This window comes from Hevea brasiliensis, chromosome 15 (assembly GCF_030052815.1).
Source record: "Hevea brasiliensis isolate MT/VB/25A 57/8 chromosome 15, ASM3005281v1, whole genome shotgun sequence".
Classification (NCBI taxonomy): domain Eukaryota; kingdom Viridiplantae; phylum Streptophyta; class Magnoliopsida; order Malpighiales; family Euphorbiaceae; genus Hevea; species Hevea brasiliensis.
In genome coordinates, this window is record NC_079507.1 from 8,295,315 (window position 1) to 8,318,651 (window position 23,337).

Consider the following 23,337-nt stretch of genomic DNA (forward strand, 5'->3'; position numbering starts at 1 on the left):
AAAGCCAAATGGTTGAAGTGCCACGGTAGTTTTATGTGATCATAAAATTCTCAATAAGTTGAAAGGAAAATTTTACCGTACAACCATACAACTGGCTATGTTATATGGTAGTGAGTGTTGGGCACTGAAAGAGTTGTATGTGTCTAAGATAAGAGTTGCAGAGATGAAAATGTTAAGTTGGATGAGTGGCCATACTAGACTAGATAAAGTCCGTAATGAGAGAATTAGAGAAAATGTAGGAGTGGTGTCAATTGAAGATAAGTTGAGAGAAGGGAGATTGAGATGGTTTGATCATGTGAAGCGTAGACATGCGGAGGCTCCAGGATAGAAAGAAAAAAGGGGTAGACCTCAATTGACTTGGAGGAGAGTAGTACAACATGACCTAGAAGCATTAAATATTTCTGAGGATTTAACCGAAAATCGTTTAGAGTGGAGAAAGCAAATCCATATAACCGACCCCAAATCTTTGGGATAAAGACTTAGTTGATTTGAGTTGAGTTGAGTTGAGTTAAGTATCATTTGAACAGTAACTTTTTTCTCTGTTTTAATGGCATTAATATCCAAGTATTATGGTAGTCTTATACAAATATGATGTTAAACCAGTTAAAAGTGTAGTGCCAATCAAGACCCTCAAATATGAGATACAAATCTGAAAATGGATTAATGAAGGTAAGGAAAGAAAAGAACAAAATATCGACAGCTAAACTAAAGAGAGAAGTAGGGTCGAGGCGGTATGAGAATAAGAAGTACTAAGGAAGAGAGTAAACTACTTTAGAGAGTAAACTAAGTTGAAGAAAAGAAGAAATTGAAGGATAGGGATAGAAGAAATTGAGAAGGGCAGTGGCAGCAACGGTGTTAGAATGAGACAGGCTAAAAAGAGGTTGTTTTTCTTTTTTTTTTTTTTAATAAAATTAATTAAAAAGCAATATTTTAAGTAAATTAGTCACAATCATTTCAGTTTGTTTTTCACTGAATAAAATGAATAAAAATAAATTTTTTTATATGATAATTGAAATTAAATTGAATAATAAAAAATTAAAATTAAAAAAATAAATTAAATTGATTTGATTCAAAATTTCAATTAAAAATTTGTTAATTTAAGAATCAGAGTAGCCTTATTGATTAAGGATGTACCTCACATTATTGTTTGAGCTATTATTAAGAAATATATTTTTAAAATATATTAATTAGATATTATTAACAAATAGTTTAAAATTAAGTTTAATAAATTTTAATCATAAAAATTAAATAATAAATTTACTTTTTTTTTAAAAAATTATTTCCCTTATAATAAATTTAAAATAATTCTTTTTTTCATGAAAATAATTTTGATTCTCCAGTTTTAATGTTAACCAGGCACTGAATAATATTTATGCACTTCGTTTTTGGAGTATTGGTGCTTTGGAGCTCACTAAAATTTTAAAAAATATTAAATAACTAATTAATTTGATAATTATATGTAATTGAAATTAAAATAAATGGGGGAAGAAGTCAATGTTAGTCCTTTTCCCTATCCGTACATTGTAGATATTCCAATGGCTTGTAACTTCGAATTCACATAGCCAAGAAAACCAAACCCAATCCTAAAATCTGAAACTCACCCTATAAACGCACATCACTAGTTTTTTATTAATCCTATCTTGAATTTGGTAAATCTTTCCATCATTCATGCTTCAATCCTTCAACCCTTCTGGCGCTTGGGACTAATAGCTCTCTTTGTGCTGTTCGGGTAAGTTTCAATTTTTCTTTTCTTGATTGTTTCTTCATAACATGGGTTTAGGCAATCAAAGAGCTTCTGGCATTGTTTTGATGCATAATTGATACTGAAAACAAATTTCTTTTTTCCTTTATTGGTTCAGCAGATTCTGGGTGTTAGTGGGTTTTTTTCTTATTGATAAACCAAATAACAAGCTCTAAAGAATTTTTTAGAAATTCTCTCTCATCTATTTAAGTTTTGCCTGCTGCCTTCCTGGTTCAAAAGTCTTTTTAGATTTATTCAGACATTTTTATGAAGTAGCTGTTTGATGGGTCTGTTAAAAATTCTGGGTCTAATGCCTGCTTCATCTTGTTGCTACTGCAGCTTCACTACTTGAGTCCTCGATTCCCAGTCCCACTTGCTGAACTTGATTGGCAGGCTGGAGCTATTTCATTGTTCATCTGAGGAGCTTCGTTATTGATCAATGTATAAGTTGTCCATAGCTTTAATATATATAGTGATATGCCTAGTGTCTGGCTAAATTGTTCAATACTGAAGTAAAATTTTTATTTATTAGTTGTTCACTGGACATTTTGTATGACACTTAGACAGCAATGAGACCATGAGTTTTGCTTTTATTTCATGATTGAAAACTTGCTTTGTGCAAGAAAAGCTACCTCACACTCTCTGTCCCAACTTTGGTTTTCAGGAGTACGGTCAATTGAAGTTGTAAAACTACTGATGTTCAGAAGCAGCAATGTTGTTGCCAGGATTTTTGAGCGCCAAGTTCGTACTCCTTCTCCTGGCACTAGTGTACTCCTCCATCCTACTCTTGAAATCTTTTTATTTCACAAACACACACTAGGGTTTTAAGTAATGGAATCAGAATCAGTTTTGGAATTGGAAACAGTGTAATGCAATGGACTGAATTGGTTTGAAACAAACTGAATGGGTTGCTGACTCTGAATTTCTTTTTATGCTTTTAGCAGTTAGGGTTTAAATAATGGAATCAGAAACAGAGTACAGAATTGGCTGAATCAGTCTGAAACGACTTATTTTTAAAACTTGTCAATGACACAAATACACACACACAATTGTTTTCTTTTGGTTGGAACTTGGATTAATGTTTGAAATAACTTCTACTTAGTAAAGACTTGATGATAGATAGACTAATATCCATCCCCCGCTTAATTATATATAATTCTCTGTTTGATAGTTTGTATAAAATTATTGAAGCTTTTCAGATCTGAATCATGGGGTGGCTTGATTACAGGTTCATTGTGCTAGGCAATTCTATGAGAATTTATTCCCAAGTTGTACTTTATATGATGTTGAGTGCCCAGATCATTCGTTCCGCAAATTCACTGATGATGGTCAGTACCTCATTAGTTTTAGCAGAAATCACCAGGATCTGATTGTTTATAGACCAAAATGGCTCTCATATTCATGCAAAGAAGAAGATTGTGATCTTCCCTCAAAAGCAAAGAAGTTTGACAGCTTCTTCACACAACTGTACTGTGTTTCACTTGCTTCCAGCAATGAGGTTATATGCAAAGATTTCTTTCTTTATGTGGAGAGTTGCCAATTCGGTTTATTTGCTACTTCTACTGCACAATTTCATGATACACCTGCTATTGGAGGTGCTATTCAGGGAGTCCCCTCCATAGAAAGGATTACTTTCCACCTTTTGAGGTGTGTGTATCCATTCTGTTTTTGTCAGTAGTGACATGATTTATTAAAACTTTGTTCATAAAAAGTTTTGCTGTCTGATTTTTATTCTCTTATGTGTTTAATTAGATTGGAAGATGGAATGATTCTGGATGAGAAGGTCTTCAGGAATGATTTTGTTAATCTGGCACACAACATGGGCGTCTTCTTATATGATGATTTACTGGCAATTGTGTCGCTTCGTTATCAAACTATACACATTCTCCAAATTAGAGAATCTGGTAACCTTGTTGACATTCGTGCTATAGGTACATTTTGCCGTGAAGATGATGAGCTTTTTCTCAATTCCAGCACTCAGGCAAGTTTTTTTTGTTTTAAAGCTTTTTATAGGGCTTCAGACTGCACCCAGGGCATTTACAATAATTTATAGAAAAACTGGTTAATATACTAAGTTACTAACAATATGGTGGTGATTGGCCTAACAGAATTGTCAATCTTTCTCTCTTTTTACTTGGAGACATATAATTAAGCAGAAGAGCAAAAACCAAAAGGAAGGCAGTGTACTGAAAAAAAAAAAAAAAAGGAGGATTAAAGGAAAATTTCAGTAAAATCATAAAAATGAAGGAGAAGTGGATAATACATCTTTTTCTTTCGTCTTATCTTGGTAAGTTCAGAAGAGTTAGGTTAAATTTCTTAGACACGGGAAAAATTGAGAAGGATAAGGACTTGCAATTTTTTTGTATGTAATGTAGCCGACACTGAAGGTATAAGCTCATGCAAATAATTATTTCATTCGTAAGCTTCTTTCAAATTCCTTTGACGTTTTAGTATGCTCAACTTTATGCATATGCACATGCTTTGATGAACATGAATTGTTTTTTACCCAAGCAATAATTTGGCTAGTGAAGGCTTACGGTGTGGTGTATCATGTCTGGAACTTAAAATTTGCATTTGGCCTGTAAAGACTTGTATTTTGGTGTGCTGATCTGAACTCAAACTGATGGCTGATCAATCAATTGCAGTGCATGGCAATTGCTGACAAAAGTAAAATGCATCAATCATCTTGGAGTCATGTTGAAAACAGTGTGCATAACACCCAACCCAGTTCAGACAATTCTTTTCTGAGTGGCATCAAACAACGCTTGCTTTCTTTCATTTTCCGAGGAATATGGAATGAAGAAAGACATAACTCCATGGTTGGTTATTCAACTTTCTAATCTTGTTTTACTTTTAGGCCTGAAGAATAATGCTATATTGCGTGTTGAAACTGAGAAATTGAGTTTGCTAATGTATAAGTTTCTTTGATTAGTAGTTCTTGAATCTATTTTAGGTTCATGAAATTGTTTAATTGTGGATTTGAAATTCCTATAAGAAGGAATCCATCTCATATAAGTTTTCATCTATATTTGCAAATCTAATCAATTAAAAATAAGCTGCCAATCTAATCAATTAAAAAACAAGCCTACTTTTTCCCAAAAAATTTAAAATAACTCTTCCGTCCAAATATAACATTGAAGATTAATCTTATACTGCTATTGCGTGGTTCAAACAATTCATGTAGTTGTGAATAAGAAGGGCTACTTTTCATATTTTCTTTATTATCTAGTTGTGTTTCTTGCCTTATCATTACGGAAAAAAAAAGGGTAACTGTGCTGATTATGCTTTCATGTCTTGCTTGCATAATTAGGGAAGTTTTGTGTGAAAGTTGATAATATATTACTTCTTTTTGCCGTGATTGTGACTATTTATGTTTTAACATTTACTTTGTATCAATGGCAAAGCTAGATACTAATTTATGGTGACCAAACATAGAACAATAATTTCAAGTCCAACTACATTGAAATCAAGTTTCAGTTGAGTTGAGCTTGTTGAGAATTATGGACCCAGGTGTGTGAATGTCAAATTGGCTGGCTACACACTGAACTGGGCCTTAAACTAGGCTCCATCACCAAAATGGCTTAGGCTATTTTGGTTTGGTTTGCCTACACTATACCTTTTAATTTCTTGTACATTGTTGATGTGGGACTTGTTCCTGTTAGTGGTATTCCAACACTCCTCAAGTGCAACTAGGTTTAGCTCAGACTTAGAGGGGCTCACAACACGAGCTGGGTTATCACTTGCCATTGCATAGGGTGGCCCATCTAACTTGGGTTTGGCTCCTCACGGCTCTGCCCTCAAGGTCTAGCTCACTGGGCTAGCCCATGGATCCACTTGAGTTTGATTCGATTAGCTCAGCTCATGGGTCAAGCTCATTGGGGCTCAACCCTTGCTTTCAGGTCCCTGACCTACGACTATTGGGCCTTACCACTCTAATAACAATGTTTAGAATTATGGACCTAGGAATGTGAATATTAAATCGGTAGGCTGCACAAACTGGACTCTCCATCACCAAAATGGCTAGTTTGGTTTGCCAATTTTTTATGTCTTTAATTTTCTTGTACATTGCTGATTTGGGAATTGTTCCCACAAGTGATATTCCAATAGAGCTAAACTACCATTATCAACTTAAATTTGGGAATGGAAGTTGATAAATATAGCATAGCATTCTTTATGATGCATAGAGAAATTGGTTGATTAATGTTGCTTCAAAGCTTATTGCTAGATAGTTTGTTTAGATAGTTTAAATACGTGCACAAAAACAAATAAAAGGAATTAAGAATAAAGATCATTTTTGCCCACCCAAACTTGTAAATGGTGTCCAAATACACCCAAATTGAAATTTATGGTAAATTTAGGATAATGCTTTCAATTTAGGATCAATTTTCTCCAATTGTTTTTGCCAAAAATATTAAAATAATAATTTTAAATAGTAAAAAAATTAATTTCATTTCTTTCAAATTATTAAAAATTTTCACCATTTCAAAAATAAAAAAAAAGAAATTAAAAAAATTAAATGGAATTGTAAAATCATAATATGTTAAGCATTCCAATCCCTAATTTTCTAATCATAATTCAAATAGAATCCCACTTTAATTTCCAATTTAAAATAGCAATATGTATGACATCAAAATCCTATTTCAATTTTCTAAACACCACAAGGATGAGGAGTAATGCAGAATAGGAAGATGATATTCTCAATACAATTTAAGAATTATATTCTATGTAAAATTAGGAAAATTAGGATTTTTGTTTTTTAGGAATTTTATTCTTATTAGGTCTATTATTTAGGAATTTTATTATTTTCTAGTTTATTTTGATTTAATTTAGTATTCTTAATTAGGATTGAATTAGGGTTCTAAAATCTTAACGTAATTGGGATTCCTAATTCTATAAGTAAGACTTAGGGTTTCTATTGGTATTAGATCATACTTGCTATGATAATTTTATGAGATCAATAATATTTTGAGAATTAGTTCTCTTTCTCAAGGATTGGTCCTTGTTATTTGTTTGTTCTACATCAAGGAAAAGTCGGGAAAATCCAAAATGACCTACAAAATTATGATGTTCAACATCAAAATCGCATTTCCATTTCCAAGAATCCACAAAGAGGAGATACGAAGAAGTCAAGAACCCAAAACTCAAAATTGTTTGTTGTGGGCACTTCTTTTGTTCTCTTTACTAGGTTGCTCGTTGCTGGTTTAGTTTGGTGAGACCAGAATTCTAGTTGTTGAAGCCAATTCTCATGGACGATGTTTGCTTTGGTTAGGTGGGACCAAAATCAAAGCCATTGAAGGCAATTATTGCAGCTATATCAGTTGTATACTCGTGGTGAGTGTATCCAGTTGCTCTTGTCTGGTGAGGAGGAAAAATGATCTCTCTCCCTTGGTGATAAAGATATTTTGAAGAAAACATCTTGAATTCTTGATCTCTCTTCCCATATGTAGCCTCCCCCTCTCCCTTTCTCTCTCTAAACGATTTTGAGATTTTTCCTAGTTTAATGAAAAATATAAAAATATTACTTCAATATTTTTGTGTAAAACTTGGATGAAATTGATCCTAAATTAAAATCTGTCCTAATTTGGCCATAAAATTCAATTTGGCACAATTAGACTTCCCTTGCATGTTTGGGAGTTCATTGACATTTATTCCGAAGAACTTACATGGGAAGACTCATAAAGAGTACTCGCTTCTAAACCACATGTATAGCCTATAAACATGAGGGATGTGTGCATGTATATAGTTTAGGCAAACCTATTTATGTTTCGCTAAGCTTTTAAGGTTGATGCTTGTTTAGTGAAGAAAAATTGTACATGGAACCATTTGCATCTTGTAATGATTATGCTTTATTACCCAATATATGTTCCAGAATGACGCGTTAGAGATGCTCCATGCTCAACATCATAGCTGATAGCATGCAAGATGTAATAGTGGCATATATTGAATTTTATTGAAGCCTTAGTTTCCTAGAAACAAACCAAAGACAAACCTCTTTAGCAGCGTTGAATAATGCAAACCAATTCTCATTGAATCAGAAAAATGACTGGTTTAATTATTAATTGAAGGATTGTTTAGCCTTTATTTGTGTGGAAACCCAAATATTTTGATTGAAAGTAATATCTGACCACGAAGATCGTTGTATAAAAAGACTCAAAAAAGCATGGAATTCCCTGTGTGAAACATTGCTACAAGAAAGGAATTGTAGATTTGATGCTTTATGAAAACTATTTTCCTTTTTGGTGCTTAGGTGCAGCTGATGCATTGTCATATTCTTTAATATTGTTCTTAGTTACAGTCTCACAGAAAGGTTTCTGAGGTTGCAGAATCTTACATTTATTTGCTTGCTTAGTTATTTTTTGTTTCTTCTTCTGTAAAGAACTATGTGATGATGTATAAAGTTTTTTTTCTTTTACTGTTCAGTGGCTCTATAATTGGACAAAGTTTAGAAGTTTCATACATATTTTTAGTTCATAGGAACTCATGGCTTTTATTGCACTGCTTTGCACCATCAGAGGGTCCAAGGCTTGAAGAAGAAGTTCTATTTCCATTTTCAAGATTACGTTGACTTGATTATCTGGAAGGTGCTGTAAGGAATATCATGTGAATTTAATTACACATATCAACATGAAGTGCGACTGCTTATTTTTATGTAACCCTTGAACAGGTACAATTCTTGGATCGGCATCACCTGCTAATCAAGTTCGGTAGTGTAGATGGAGGGGTGAGTCTTTTCCTTTTCTTTTTTTGCCAATTTATGATGTCACAGTAGCCTTAAGAATTATTCAAGTGCATAGACTCATGCACTCACTGCCCCTCTCTCCACAACATAAAAGGAGAAGATACGTGCATTAGTTCTTTCCTGATGAGAAAATGAGTGAAATTCAGCTAAAAGGCGCTAATCCTTAACCATAGCCTGTAAGATTGGTAAAACAAACTCCCTCCCTCAAAAGCTCTTATATTTCATACCCTTTGCAAAATCCAAAAAATGGGTGAGAGGATCAAATAACCTTTTCTTTTGCTGTATGAGAAATACATTTCCCAGGTCCCTAACACCTACGCCATTTGTCCAGCAACAATCAAGAGATGCCCATTATTGTATCTGTTTAACCATCTGCTGTGCAATAAGCAATTGACTAATTGATTTAGCAACTTACATGAGTAAACAATTATTTTGCTTTATGGTGGAAAATCTAGATGATGGTGATTGTACGTTTGTTGCTTCAGGTCTCAAGAAGTGCTGATCACCATCCCTCATTCTTTGCTGTATATAACATGGATACAACTGAAATTGTTGCTTTTTACCAGGTATTTACTTGTGAGCCAGTTCTTTGCTGTATGTCATCTGTGAACTTCTTGCGTTTTTCTGATGCTTGTGATCTTCTACTTCAAACAGAATTCAGCAGAAGAGCTTTACCTCTTGTTTGAGCAGTTCTGCGACCACTTCTATGCAACATCAAGAAATTCATTGTACATGAATTTTATATCTTCCCATTCAAACAACATTCATGCTTTTGAGCAACTACAGTCCATAAGGAATAAAGCTAGCAGCTTTTCACAGGTTAAGTATCATTGTATGAACTTTCATGTGGAAATTATTTGATAACAAATTTGCTCCTTTTGTCATATATTGCATCGTCTATCCTTCCATTGTGTAATGTAATTCACTAATGGATTCTGCAGTTTGTGAAAAAGATGCTGGCTTCTTTGCCTTTCAGTTGTCAATCATTGAGTCCTTCTCCCTATTTTGATCAATCTCTCTTTCGCTTTGATGAAAAGGTTTGATTCCAAAACACAATTGGTTTCTATTTTGTGTTATTGCATGCCTACTACTTACCAGTGGAAATTCTGATTGGCATGCCATGTTTATTTTGTGTTAACTCACGCATTTAACATGATTTGGATCAACAATTCAACATGATTATGAGCCAGTTAACTAATAATGTTAGATACTCAAACATGAACCTATTTCTTTTCTTACTGTTTACTTGGCCCTTTTAACTTGCTATTGACCACTTTAACTTGAGCAGACACTAACTGCTTAAAATGTAAAAGTGATGCTTTAAACACTACCTATTTAGTTTAAGGAGTTGTTTGATAAATATTTTGGAAGTAAATTACAAAAACTTCCAACATTTGCCAAAATATACATTCAGGTCTTTCCTTTTTTAAAATTATTTATGTTGGGGTCCTTAACTTTATGATTAGCTTATGCTTAGTCCTTATGTTAAAATAATATATAGTTTAGTAATTGAAACTTTAAAAAGAAAAGTTGTTTAGAGCTTGTAATTTCACATATGATGTACTTTAGTTTTAGGGACTAAAAGGTTATTTCATTTAAGCCAAAGAAATATCATCTCTTGGTAATTGTGTTCTAGAAACTGTAAAACTCAAAATTTACTTAAGATGATGATGTTTAGACTATATAGGCTTTTGTAATCTTGTGTTTTTGCTAAGATCAATATGCCACCTATGGTCATGACAAAAACAACCAACTAAAACCTTTTAAAACTTAAGCACTTAAGCTCCATTTGTTTCATGGAAAGTACCTTACTTTGAGGAAAATATTTTCTGAGAAAATATCTCACTTTTTGTTGTTCGGTTGCAGTATTGAAAATTAATCAAAAATCATTTTTTGGCATTTGCAATTTATTAGGAAATATTACTTTTCTTTGGAGATATAAGACAATGTTGGGATGCATAAAAGCCACTTTTTTTGTATTTATTGTTTAATATGAGAAATTGCATAAAAAATTTGAAAATATTATTATTGCCTTAAATTATTATTATTATTGCTTGCGACTGATAGTGGTTGGTGACAGTACTGGACTAAGGTGTATGTGCTTATATAGTTCGTATCTTCTTTTCGATGAGTCTGTCAAGTCTGGTTCCACTGACCACTTTTCATAAGCATCTCAAATTTCGTATAATGTAGAAATATTTTCCAATGAAATAAACAGTACCTTAGTTTGCTAACATGAATGCTGGAAAACATCCAGAGTCCACATGGGAAATCTAGAGTTTGCTTAGTGATAAAAAACAGCCTTGGCTCTGCTTGCACCATAAAGATTCTACTTCTAGGTATAAAAACACATATCTATAAGAACTTGTGATATTAGTTTCAGAGCCATGTAATTCTTTCCTCCAATGAACATTGTGCATGCCTACCTGAAGCCTGAACTTGTGATATATAAATACCACCCACTTTCAAAAATGGTCTCAAATGAAGAGATACCAGGAAACAAATCCAGTGTAACTGTGCAAGTGAAGAAGGCTTAATAGCATAATGTCCACTTAATGACTGTCTAAAACACCACTGAGTGACTCGAAGGAATTTCAAAATGAAAGTTTGGTGACAATTGTTTCGTGTTGCTCTTATAGGAAAAAAAAATGAAATAGGCTTGCTCGTGTTGATTAATAGAGGGCCCGATGTTGAAGATGAATCATTTGAACTTGTAATTGTGAAGGAAACTTGTGGACTGTGAAGGTTTAGAGCCTCATCCTTTCCAATGGCTGGTTATCAAATTCTCATCGAATCTTCAAATGGAGCATAAAATATGTTAAAACAATGAAAGTAAGACATTGTATAAGAAAGCACAAAACAACCTAACCCATCCAACCCTCTCCCCTCCAAGAGGAGTGAACAAGTGAAATGAAATAGTTGCTAAAGACCTTTCAGGGTTAAGAAAGGAAGAGCGGGCGTTGAGGTACGAAAGAGGGAAATTAATAAGAGGAATTAAGAATATAGGTGGTTTTAGATACATGGGGTCGAATCTATTCTCTTGGCTATATCTACTCTTTTATGTTTTTGTATTCTTGATTTTGTGTAGCTTTTTTAAAGTAAAAGCTAGGTTATGTTTTATTCATTTATCCCATCTTCTGGAACAGATCGTGTAGTAGCTTTATGGATTTTGTGCACGTAATACGTTCTCATGTCTGTGAGCAAAAATTCTACTACATATTTGTTATTTCTCATGTTTTCTTGTTTGTTACCATTCATTGTTGTTCTGTTGTAGCTCATATCTGCTGCTGACCGGCATAGGCCTTCAACAGACCATCCCATCAAGTTTATTTCTAGAAGACAACCATGTACCCTCAAATTTAAGATTAAGCCAGGTATGAATTTCAGGCTACAGCGCTTCTTAGATCAAAATGATCATACCCAACGTATTCTTAGAAATAGTTTTACTTCTATGATCCTCATTAAGAAGTTCATTTTCATTTTTCATTCGAGGAAAATGAGTTTTAGATCATTTTACTAGCTGGTTTAGAATGTTTTATGTGGTAGGTCTAATTATGTTCCGGCTTCTGAATTAGGTCCGGAAGCTGGAAGTATAGATTGTCAAAAAAGAAAGGTCTCATCATTCCTTTTCCATCCATTTTTGCCACTAGCTCTCTCAATTCAGCAAACGATGTTCTTGCAGCCATCGGTTAATATTCACTTCCGAGGATGAATGAAGATACTAGTTCTTTTGCTTATCAATGTCCATTTTGCAGTGCAGCCTCTTCTGAGATTTGAGATGAAATTGTGAACATTATAGAGTTATTACGTCCTAATTAATATATGATTATTCAAATGGATGTTAATTTATTTTTCTTTTATTAAATGAAAAAGTCTATGGTTAGCAGCCAAATATTTTGAATATCCAAATTATGTTTTCATACCTAGTAAGGGTATATTTGCATTGTTGTTGATGCTATTTTAAGACGTGCTAATCATACATTGCTATTTTGAAAAGCAATTTACTTGTTTGATAACAAAATAGAAAATTATTGTTGAACAAAAATATTATTTGGTATGTGTTTAGTTAAAATTACGGTTTTAAATGTTGTTATGAGCAAAATAGTTAAAAAAGGACACATTAATAAATATATAATTTTTAGTTTTCACGTATAAATTAATAGAGGGTGTTTTCAATATGACTTGGATGTTTAATGCATTGAGGGTGTTGTGTATGACCCGTGCATTGAGTCATTCTTTGCGGACGAGAAGCCATTTTTTGAAGGGGATCCACCTTAGGTTGCAAGGGGGTAACTTCTGAAGTTTCTTTGGACTTAGCTTATTGGCTTGAGGGTTGGGTAGTCATTTGTGGAGGAGGTGAATGTTTCATTGGCTGTTTGTCTTTTCTTTTGGGAGGTAAGGGTTTTTATTTTTCCATTGATTAAGAGGAGGAAATACTTTTGGCAGGATGATTTGGAAAAAGACTTAGGTTTGGTCTTATCTAAATGGATTACAAGTATACTCCATGGATTTAAGAGATCCAAAGGAAGGTGATGGATTGTGCAAAAAGGTTTGAACCTTATAAGAGAAAAGTGGGTAAAAGAGATCAAAAGAATTATTAGTGAGTGGTGCTGTTGTTTGTGTCTCTGGTAAGATAAATTTATTTTATTTCAATGAAATTTTTATAAAATTATATTCACTTTTTTTTTTATAGTGAAATACGTTTAATTGGAAAATTTTTTAAATTAATGAATAAATATAAATCAAATAATTTTAGAATTTTTTTTTATCTAATGCTTAATTTATGTAATTAAAAAAATTTTAGTATTTAACATAATTTTTACATAACATTGAATTATAAATAATTTAATTGCGAATATTATTCACATAATACAATTCATTCTCATTTCCAAGCACAGGTAGGAAGCGAGGCACGCCTTAAAATGACAAATTACAAGAATGGAGCAATTTTAAGTGTTCAATTATATATATATATATATATATATATATATATATATATATATATATATATATATATATATATATATATATATTGGTTAAATAATGTAAAAAACAATAAAAGTAGAGGAATCAATGTAAAAAAAAGTTCAAAAATGTAAAATTACTGAATAAAATTATGAAAAGTCAATAAAAAAAATAAAGGCTAAATGTTTAATTTTACCCTTATTAGAATATTCAATTTAGTCCATTTTAATTTTTTTTATTAAAAGTTTCAATTTAAACTCATTTTAACCCAAAAATTAAAATTTATGGACTAAATTTCTCTATTTAGACAAAAAAAATTAAAATGTTCAATTTCTTATTTTTTTATTTAGCTCAAAATCAAGAAGTTCAATTTTTATTTATTTATTTCATTTTTGATAAATTAAGTTTAAATTAAAATTTCTAAATTAATTTAGATAAAAAAGAAAATAAAAATGAGCTAAATTACACAGCCTAATAAGTACAAAGATGTGGAAGATTTTTCCGAGTTTGGGTCGATAATTACTGATTGTAAAGATTTGTTAAAGCAAGGGAATTTTTCCTCTTGCTGAGTAGCTAGAACTGTCAATGGAGCAGCAGATGGTCTTGCTAAAGACTCTATCCCATGGCGGTTTCTGTTTATGGGTTGATATTTCCATGTCCTGTGCTTGTATTGTTCTGGAGGATTGCTCTTAAACTCCTAAAAAATGGGTGAAATTGGGCATTGAAGAAAAGTTTAGGGATCTAAACAAACGTTTTGCATTTACAGTTTGCTTGTAAATGATAATGATAAAATATAGAAAATCAATTTACAATCTATATAAATGAGTAAAAGGAGAGAAGGAACATTAAATTTAATAAAAATATTTATATTAATTTATTATAATTATAATAAAAAACTATTTTACTTTTTACAAATATTATATTAATTTTCAATTTTTAAGATATAGTAATTTTCAACGTTAATAAAGCCTAATAAATCAATATTTATGCCAATATTTCACTTCCAAAGTCCTATATGTAAATGCTTTAATTTGTCAAGCTTAGTTTTTGATATATTAATTTTTCAAATGTTACATTTTATTTAAATTATTATATTAATTTTTAATTGTTTTTTTTATATAAAATAAAGTTGATATGGGTACATAAATATATATATATATATATATATATATTGAAGTAAAGATGGTCCGTGGTACTATTAGTTGATAGTGGTGTATCAAAAACTTGGTGTTATCTATTTTTTAAGAAGCAAAAACTTGGTGTATCATAATAATTATTTGTTATGGCCAAAAGCATATTTTAGTACCTGAATTTTACATGAAAAGTCTATTGGCACATTTAACTTTATTTTCGTCCTATTTAACTTTTGTACTTTTTAAAATTAGAACTATTAAACACCTACGATTGACAAACCAAAATGTGTGAGTTTCACGCGTTTGACATGGATAAATAATACTGATGTGTATAAGTAATACTAAAATCCCTAATTTGAAGGTGAAAAAAATATAAAACACATCCGCTAATAATGAATTCCTAATTTCCCATTGAGGAGTGAAATTCCCAAACTCTCTCCACAGCTACTTTCAATATTGAAACATTACCACATTTCGTTCCAAGTAATTGATGTCATAGTTGCTTTGAAGAGTATCTTTAAAAAATCCCAAGTAAGTTGTTAAATCTTTAAGAAATCGCACGTAAGTTGTTAGAATTTTCCTCAATTTGGTTTGGGCATTGTCGGGTCAGTTTGTTATGGTGTTTCTATTATTTGTGGGTTAGTAAAGGTCTATTTTGTTACTTCCTTTGCATGTATCTATTTCTACCTCTTTAACAAGAGTCAGTGTATCTATTTGTGGTCCTAAGAATCTAGTGTGTTTGATTTGTTTATTGTTCTTTACTTTTCTCAATAGTATGGCAGATTTATTGATAAGATTGAGATGGCACCATGGTGGCATTTTTGTAAATGACCCAAACCCTAGGTATAAAGGTGGGAGAGTGAGGTGGGAGAGTGAATGTTATCAGCCAAGTTGGCCTTGATAAGATCTCTGTTATTGAGCTTTCTAAGTACAGAAAGGACTTAGGGTATGTTGCAATCAAGCGTGTTTATTACAAGAATGAGAATGGGGATTTTAGGAAGATATGGACAAATTCTATTGCGTTAGAAATTACAAATGGGGTCAAGGGTGGTGATACAATTGATTTCTATGTATCTCATGTTGTTGATACAGCTGTATGTATAGAGGGTGAGGGTAATGCAAGAGTTACAGTAGATAATGAAGGAGCAGGTGGATTAGATGCAAATAATGAAGTAAATGTTGATGTTAAAGGGGTTGCAGAAGCTGAATATGAGGATGATGTTGGATATGAAGTTGAGAACACTAATGAAGAAGATGATCTTAACCCTAAAGATGATTGTATAGAAATTGAAGAAGAGAGTGGCAAATCTAGGTGAAGCCAGTGATGTTAATGTGGAGTTGAGAGCAGTAAGGGATAGTGTTAGGCAGTACAAGCAAAGGAGATATGAGGCAAATAATGAAGCTGATTTGCCAGAAGTCCCACTTGGGGTAGCTGAAAATGATACAGTATTTAAGGGTAATGGTAGATCTAATGGTAGTTCTAATGGAAGGACTAGAGGTAATGAAGGGCATCTGGATAGTTCAGATTCAAATAATAGGTTAGGTAGTGAAGAAGAATCTGAAGGAGAGGTAGAAGGAAGACAAAGAAGGAATAGAGGAACTAAAGTTTACCATGATCTAGACTGTGAGATGCCTCAATGGGAGCAAGGAATGATTTTTGAGAATGTAGAACAGTTCAGACATGCTGTTAGGAAGTATAGAGTTGCTAAAGGTGTTTAGTTAACAATGAGATCAAATGATAAAGATAGGGTCAGGGTTAAATGCAAGGTAGGATGTCCATGGCTACTTTTTTCTAGCCTTGAGAGGAAATCATGTAATTTTGTTATCAAGACGTATAATCCTTGCCATAAATTTTTTAGAACAAATAAGAATAAGTTAGTGAACTCAAAATGCATAGCAAGGGTATTTAAAAGAAGGATTATCTCTCAACCAAGTATTAAAGTTATACATATTCAAAGGTTATGTAGGGAGGATTTGAAGGTTCAAGTAGGTAGAACAATTTGTAGGAGGGCAAAAATGAAGGTGTTGACAAGGGCCTTAGGTGATTATAAGGTTGAATTTGCCAAATTACAATATTATGATGTTGAGATCAAGAGGAGTAACCCAGGGACTACTTGTTTTTGTTGAAACTAAGGAGACATTTGAAGGGATGTAGCAGTTCACTCATTTTTACGTTTGTCTTAAGGCATTGAAACAAGGAATGCTTGATGGATGCAGAAGAGTAATAGGATTAGATGGAGCTTTTCTAAAAGGGGTATGTAAAGGGCAATTATTGGTGGTTGTGTCAAAAGATGGAAATAATCAAATGTACCTAGTTGCTTAGGCTGTGGTGAGTATTGAAGACAAAGTGACATGGAAATTGTTCATTAATCAACCGAAGGAAGACCTTGGGATTGACACAGGGGAGGGATGGACATTTGTCAGTGATATGCAAATGGTATGCTATATAGTAAAATTGTTGTCATTTGTTTACACTATAATAATGTTCATTTACCATGTAATGTTTAATGTATTTGTTGTTTACAGGGTTTGATTCGTGCAATTAAAGAGTTGCTTCCAGAAGTGGAACACAAAATGTGTGCAAGACACATTTGGGCAATTTGGTCAAAGAAATAGAGAGAGGCAGAAAGGTGGAAAAAGTTTTGGGCATGTGTATGGGCTTCCTTTGAGGTTGAGTTGAAAGACAATCTAAATGAGTTAAACAAGCTAAGAACAGGTATTGTGGAGGATTTTTTGGGTTACAATCACTTTACTATTTGTAAGGCATTTATTAAATTATGTGGTTGTTGTGATGTAGTAGAGAATAACATGCATGAAACATTTAAAGGTTGAATTTTACAAGCTAGATTTAAGATCATAATCACAATGCTTGAGGACATTAGGGTATAAGTCATTGAGAGAATAAGAATGATGAGGGAATTTACAAATACATGGATAAGTGATGTTTCCCCCATAGCAGTGGAGAAGCTAAAAAGAAACAAAGTTAAGTCAATGGAGTGCCATTTAAAATGGAATGGGGATAATGGTTTTAAAGTAGATGAGGGTGAGTATGGACATACTGTGGATCTGAGATTGATGAGATGCACATGTAGATATTAGCAACTAAAAGGAATACCATGTGCACATGCTATCTTTGTAATGCATCGTAGGAAGCTACAACCAGAAGATTTTATTTCCACATGGTATTCAAAGGAGACTTTTCTCATGTCTTATGAGTATTTTATTCAGCTAGTAAGAGGGATGAGACTTTGGCTAGAGAGTGATTACCCATGTATACAACCACTTGAAATAATAAAATTGCTAGGAAGACCCAAGGAAAAAAAAAAAAAGGAGGGATAAAGATGAACCTAAAAAGAAATATGGAAAGAGTTCTAGATGTGGAGTTTGAATGAGAAGCAAACTATGTCACCAAGTTGGGCATAATAACAAAACATGTCCATTGAAAACCTCATAAGCAAATGAGTTAAAAATTATTATAATCATTATGAACTTTTTTTATAAATTACATCTCAATATTATTTGTTACTTATACTAATAAATTTGGTTTCAATTGTATATTCCAACAAATGATGCATCTACTATGACATCAGTTCAAACTGATAATGTACCTAACACTACTTGCACTGGTGGAAGGGATTCTAGTAATGGAATGGTAGAGGCAATGGAAGTGGCAGAGGTAGTGTGAGTAAGAATGGTAGAGGAAATGGAAGTGGCACGGTAGTGTGAGTAAGAATGGTAGAGGAAATGGAAGTGGCACGGTAGTGTAAGTAGGGTTGGTAAAGGCAATGGAAGTGGTAGGGCTAGTGGGGGTGGTGTTACCATAAACACCCCATTAAGTAATGTACCTATCACTATTGTCACTGGTGGAAGGGGTGCTAGTATGGCTAGAGGCAATGGGAGTAGCAGGGGGTAGTGGAAGAGTTGCTGGTTTAGGTAGATGTGGTAGACCTACTTATGCTAATGAAACTGTATCTAGCTAAGCAAAAATAAGTAAAACTTATGGTTATGGTTGTTATATTAATAAACATACTAATACACTTGTATCGTATAGGTATTTTAAGACACTTTTGTATTGTATTTCATAACATTTAGGTAGTTAACTTCATGAATTTTACTTAGCTTCATCAATTTTTATTAGTTTTGATAATTTTTACTTAATTTCATGTTTTTTTTTTTTGGTATCTTTTCAAGTGATTTAATGAAGACCTAAGGCATAGAAGACAATTGAGTAGGTTGAGAATTCAGAAAAGTCAAAGAAGAATGCTGCACAAAGTACACGGGTTGTGTAAAGCTAAAGCCTACCCCGTATAGCATTCCGACTAAGGAAATCTAAAGAAGCTTGGTAGAACTCAAGTACACGAGTCGTGTAGTTGACCCAATGTAACATGCCATGCCTCGTGTAAACTTCTGTTCTCCCTAAAACAAGAAACACAAAGTAGTCCAAAAACTTATATGGCCTGACCCGCATAGTGCTACACAGGCCATGTAAAATGCACCAAATAAGACTTCTAATTCAACCTGGATTCTGCTGCACTCATTTCGAGTAGAATTCTAAGGCTTTTGAGACTTTGAAATAAGGCCTTTAAGCACCTGATATAAATACTAGAAGATAGAAACAAGCATAGGGGGATTCACTTTACTTTTAACCCTATTTTTCTGAGCAATTAGAAGAGAGTCTGCATCAAAGCTCAAGGAGAAGGATTCTCAGCTAAAGTTCCAAAAGTTTAAGGCTGCAGACCCTTGTTCTAGGTTCTTTTGTTCTATTTCTTCAGATTGGTTTTATGTTTTTTTATTTTAATTTTATTATGTTTGTTAAACTCACCATGAGTGAGTAATTTGTTTAATTCTAGGATTAGGGAAGTAGCACTCTCAAATTCTATTATGGATCTATACTAAAGTTATTTAATAAATCTAAGTTTTGTTCTTTGATTCAATCTTTTATGTTCTTAATGCATGCTATATGTTGGACCCACTTAGTTATGATATAAGATACTAATTGAAGAATTGAAAAGTGAAGACTAGTTTTAAAAATTAGAATTTTGAACTTAGGAAATCTGACTTAGAGATAGGCTGAAATCCTTTGTAGAGTTCTATAATTAATCAAAGAGCTTAAAGAGTTTTAATTAAGATTGATCGCTACGAAAGTAGGGTTCAGTTTAATTAAAATACACCTTAGGTATCTTGAGAGAGGACTTAAGATATCTTAGGATTAATTTCTATGAAAGTAACAATTGTTAATTTGTTGAATAGGTAAAGTTAAGCCCATAATAAGGTTGAAGTGTGAAATTCTAATTCTGGAATTGTTTTCGTGAATCGCTCTCTAAAATTAAGTTTACTAGTTTTCTTTCTTTTATTCTCAATAGCTTTAATTAGTTTAAATTAGCTTAATTTAAATCTCTTTCATCTTATTTGGTAGTCTAAACAGTCAAAGTTGCTATTTAGCTTGGTACTTACAAATTTTTTGTGGGAACAATACTCTATTCACTACTATATTACTTGTTTATGATTCGTGTACTTACGGGGTTATAAACTAGTAAATAAGTTTTTGTCACCATTGCTGGGGTAATTTAGTGACGTTGAGCGATAAGCAATTTAACTGATTTAGACATTTATTTTTGTTTGTTTAATTTACTTATTTTGCTTTTGCTTTTTATTCTTTTTTTTTTTAGGCTCTTTGTTCAGTTTATGACTAGAGTCAAACCTGAAGAGGAGTTGCTTGAATTATATCCTAAGACAGACAAGACTCTTAGAGCCATCAAGAGAGGGAGGAGATAACAAGAAACAAAACCAGAAGTTATTAAAACTCTAGCCATGGCAGCCAGTAATAGGCCAAGACCCTTGAGGGACTATGGAGCCCCAACTATCTAAGGATTCCAATCTACTATCACCAAGCCCACAGTGGAAGCCAATAATTTTGAGCTTAAACCGGTATGGCTCTAGATGATTTAACAGACTCAGTTTGGAGGTTCACCTATAGAAGACCCACACTACCACCTTTAATGCTTTCTTGCTCTATGTGACGCATTCAACATGAATGGGGTCTCTGATGAAGCCATTAGACTCAGAGCATTCCCATTCTCTTTCAGAGGTAAAGTAAGAAAGTGGCTACTTTCTTAACTAGCTGGAACATTCACCACCTGGGAGGATCTCTCACAAGCCTTCTTAGCAAGGTACTTTCCACCTATAAAGACTACAAAATTGAGGATAGAGCTAAATACTTTTAGGCAAAGGGAAAGAGAATCACTTTGTGATGCATGGGAAAGGTACAAGGATCTTCAAAGGGAGTACCCACACCATGGCATAGAGGACTGGCTCCTAATTCAAAACTTCTACAATGGATTGCTACCATCCACAGAGAGTATAATTGATTCGACAGCAAGAGGAGATCTCATGGAGAAAACAGTCAATGAAGCTCTTGAAAATATGAATGGTCAAATGAGATAGAAGACATGAGGAGAACCACTGGAATCTTAGAACTGGATGCCCTAAGCATGATTAATGCTCAATTTGACCAAGTTACAGGAGACTTGATGAGTTGCAAGCCAATGTAATAAGGGTAAACAATTAGTACTGTGATAAATATGGAGGAGGCCACATGACTTCAGAATATAATAACTATAGTAAGCCCTCCATAGAATAGATGAATTATGTGAATAATGGAGAAAACTTCAACTAGAGATAGCCTAATAATCCATATTCAAACACCTACAAACCTATATGGAGGCACACCACCAACTTTGCATGGTCAAACTAGCAGAACCAATAAAATTAGCCCATCAATAAGAAGTAGGGATACAGACCACCACCATTAGGTTTTCAAAATAGAGGACAAAACCTTGCTTAGCCACCACCACCTCCTCAGCCTCAATAGCCTGAACCTAAAATGATTATGGAATCCATGATGGGAAGCTTCTAAGCAGCACAACAGCAACAAAATGAGATGATAAAGCAACTAGCTTCTAGAATGAACCAACTGGCTACTCACAATAAAATGCTTGAGAACCAAATTGCTCAGTAAGCCAGTTCTTCAAGCAAAGCCATTAGTAAATTTCCCAGTCAACTAGAAATGAACCCTAAAGAGCATTGTAAGGGAGTTACCTTGAGAAGTGGCAGAATTTTAAAGAGCAATAACTAGAATAAAAGCAAAAGTCAGTAGAGGAAACTTATAGTGATCCTAACAACTAAGCAAAGAGAGATGAAAAGGAAGCTAACAAAGATAAGGAAGAGAAAGAAAAAAGAAAAAGGAGCTACCCAAGCCATTCCAGCCCCCACTACCTTTTCCTTAAAGATTTTAAAAGGCCAAATTGGATAAGTAGTTTGGAAAGTTTTTAAAAGTATTACAAAAACTTTACATTAATATTCCTTTCATTGAAGCACTATTTCAGGTGCCATCCCATATAAAGTTCTTAAAGGAGATCCTGTTAAATAAGAGAAAGCTGGAGGACTAAGAGAAAACTGCTCTAACAGAGAAATATAGCACTATTTTATAAAACAAACTGCCTTCAAAACTCAAGGACCCTAGAAGCTTCTCAATACCTTGTCTTATTGGCAACATGAATATAAATAAGGCCCATTATGATTTAGGTGTGAGTGTTAGTATGATGCCTCTATCAATATGCTAAGAACTGAATGTTAGAGAGCTTAAACCAACTACAATCTCATTACAACTGGCGAACAGGTCTATCAAGTACCCAAATTGGCATCATGGAGAACATCCCCATTAAGGTAGGTAAGTTTTTTATTCGTGTTGATTTTGTTGCCTTGTAGATGGAGGAAGATGTTCAAATTCCTATTATATTGGAAAAACCTTTTTTTGCAACCACCGGAGCTATCATAGATGTTAAAAATGGGTAGTTAAATCTAAAAGTAAGAGAAGAAAAAGTAGAGTTCAACCTATTTAGAGTTATGAAACATAAGCCAGATACAGATGATTGCTTAAGGGTTAGCATTTAAACAAGCTAGTAGAAGAGGAATTTTATAAGAGATATCTTAAAGATCCTCTTGAAGCATACATTATGCACAACAACACCATAGATGATGACAAAAAAGAAATTATAGCCTATTCATAATCATTTGAAGCTACCCCACCTCTACCTTTAGTCCAAGCACTTTAAGTGGAGGAGTTAAAGGAAACACAACCCATGGCTAAACCAAAAAAGGCTAAAAAGTAGGTAGAACTAAAATCCCTTCCTTCTACTTTTAGGTTTGCATTTTTGGACTCAAATTCTAATTATCCTATTATAATAAATGCTAGCCTAATTGAATTAGAAAAGAAAAAACTTCTAAGGGTACTAAGAACCCATAGTAAAACTATAGGGTACACTATAGAAGACCTTAAAGGAATTAACCCTTTCATTTGTATGCATAGAATACCTATGAAAGAGAACAGCAAACCCACCATAGAACATCAAAAGAGACTAAACCCTAGCATGAAGGAGGTAGTAAAAAAAAAAAGAAAATTTAAAACTATTAAATGCAAGAATAATATATCCAATTTCTAATAGTAAATGAGTTAGTTCGGTTCATGTAGTGCCTAAAAATGTTGGAACTAATGTTGTTAAGAATGAAAATAATGAGCTGATTCCCATTAGGATAGTCACTGGTTGGCGCATGTGCATTCATTATAGGAAACTGAAAAGTGCCTCCAAGAAAAACCACTTTCATCTTCTCTTTATTGACCAAATGCTTGAAAGGCTAGCCAAACATTTCTATTTTTGTTATTTGGATGGATATTCAAGATTTTCCAAATCCCAATTCAC

At 33.1% G+C, this 23,337-nt stretch overlaps 1 protein-coding gene across 5 annotated transcripts; it reads left to right on the forward strand.

Moving 5' to 3' along the window:
• The first annotated feature begins 1,569 nt into the window (after window positions 1-1,569).
• Window positions 1,570-12,438, forward strand: LOC131173820 (light-mediated development protein DET1-like). Of its 5 annotated transcripts, none has more exons than XM_058136342.1 (13): window positions 1,570-1,729; window positions 2,081-2,182; window positions 2,406-2,509; window positions 2,970-3,388; window positions 3,494-3,722; window positions 4,387-4,560; window positions 8,209-8,322; window positions 8,406-8,462; window positions 8,966-9,046; window positions 9,135-9,299; window positions 9,422-9,517; window positions 11,755-11,854; window positions 12,056-12,438. In XM_058136342.1, exons 3-13 carry the CDS (start codon window positions 2,438-2,440, stop codon window positions 12,190-12,192), a joined length of 1,644 nt encoding a protein of 547 aa, XP_057992325.1. In that variant the 5' UTR covers window positions 1,570-1,729; window positions 2,081-2,182; window positions 2,406-2,437; the 3' UTR covers window positions 12,193-12,438. The 5 variants fall into 5 exon arrangements, with proteins under 5 accessions (XP_057992325.1, XP_057992329.1, XP_057992327.1 ...); XM_058136346.1 differs by having other exon boundaries at window positions 8,254-8,322; XM_058136344.1 differs by having other exon boundaries at window positions 2,406-2,482.
• The last annotated feature ends 10,899 nt before the right edge of the window (window positions 12,439-23,337 follow it).

Bases quoted from the DNA above. Each gene is read 5' to 3' on its own strand.
- LOC131173820 (XM_058136342.1), top strand. From the start codon at position 2,438: ATGTTCAGAAGCAGCAATGTTGTTGCCAGGATTTTTGAGCGCCAAGTT. The intron at 3,389-3,493 runs GTGTGTGTATCC...GTGTTTAATTAG, and splicing joins ATTACTTTCCACCTTTTGAG to ATTGGAAGATGGAATGATTC. The intron at 8,463-8,965 runs GTGAGTCTTTTC...TTGTTGCTTCAG, and splicing joins TCGGTAGTGTAGATGGAGGG to GTCTCAAGAAGTGCTGATCA.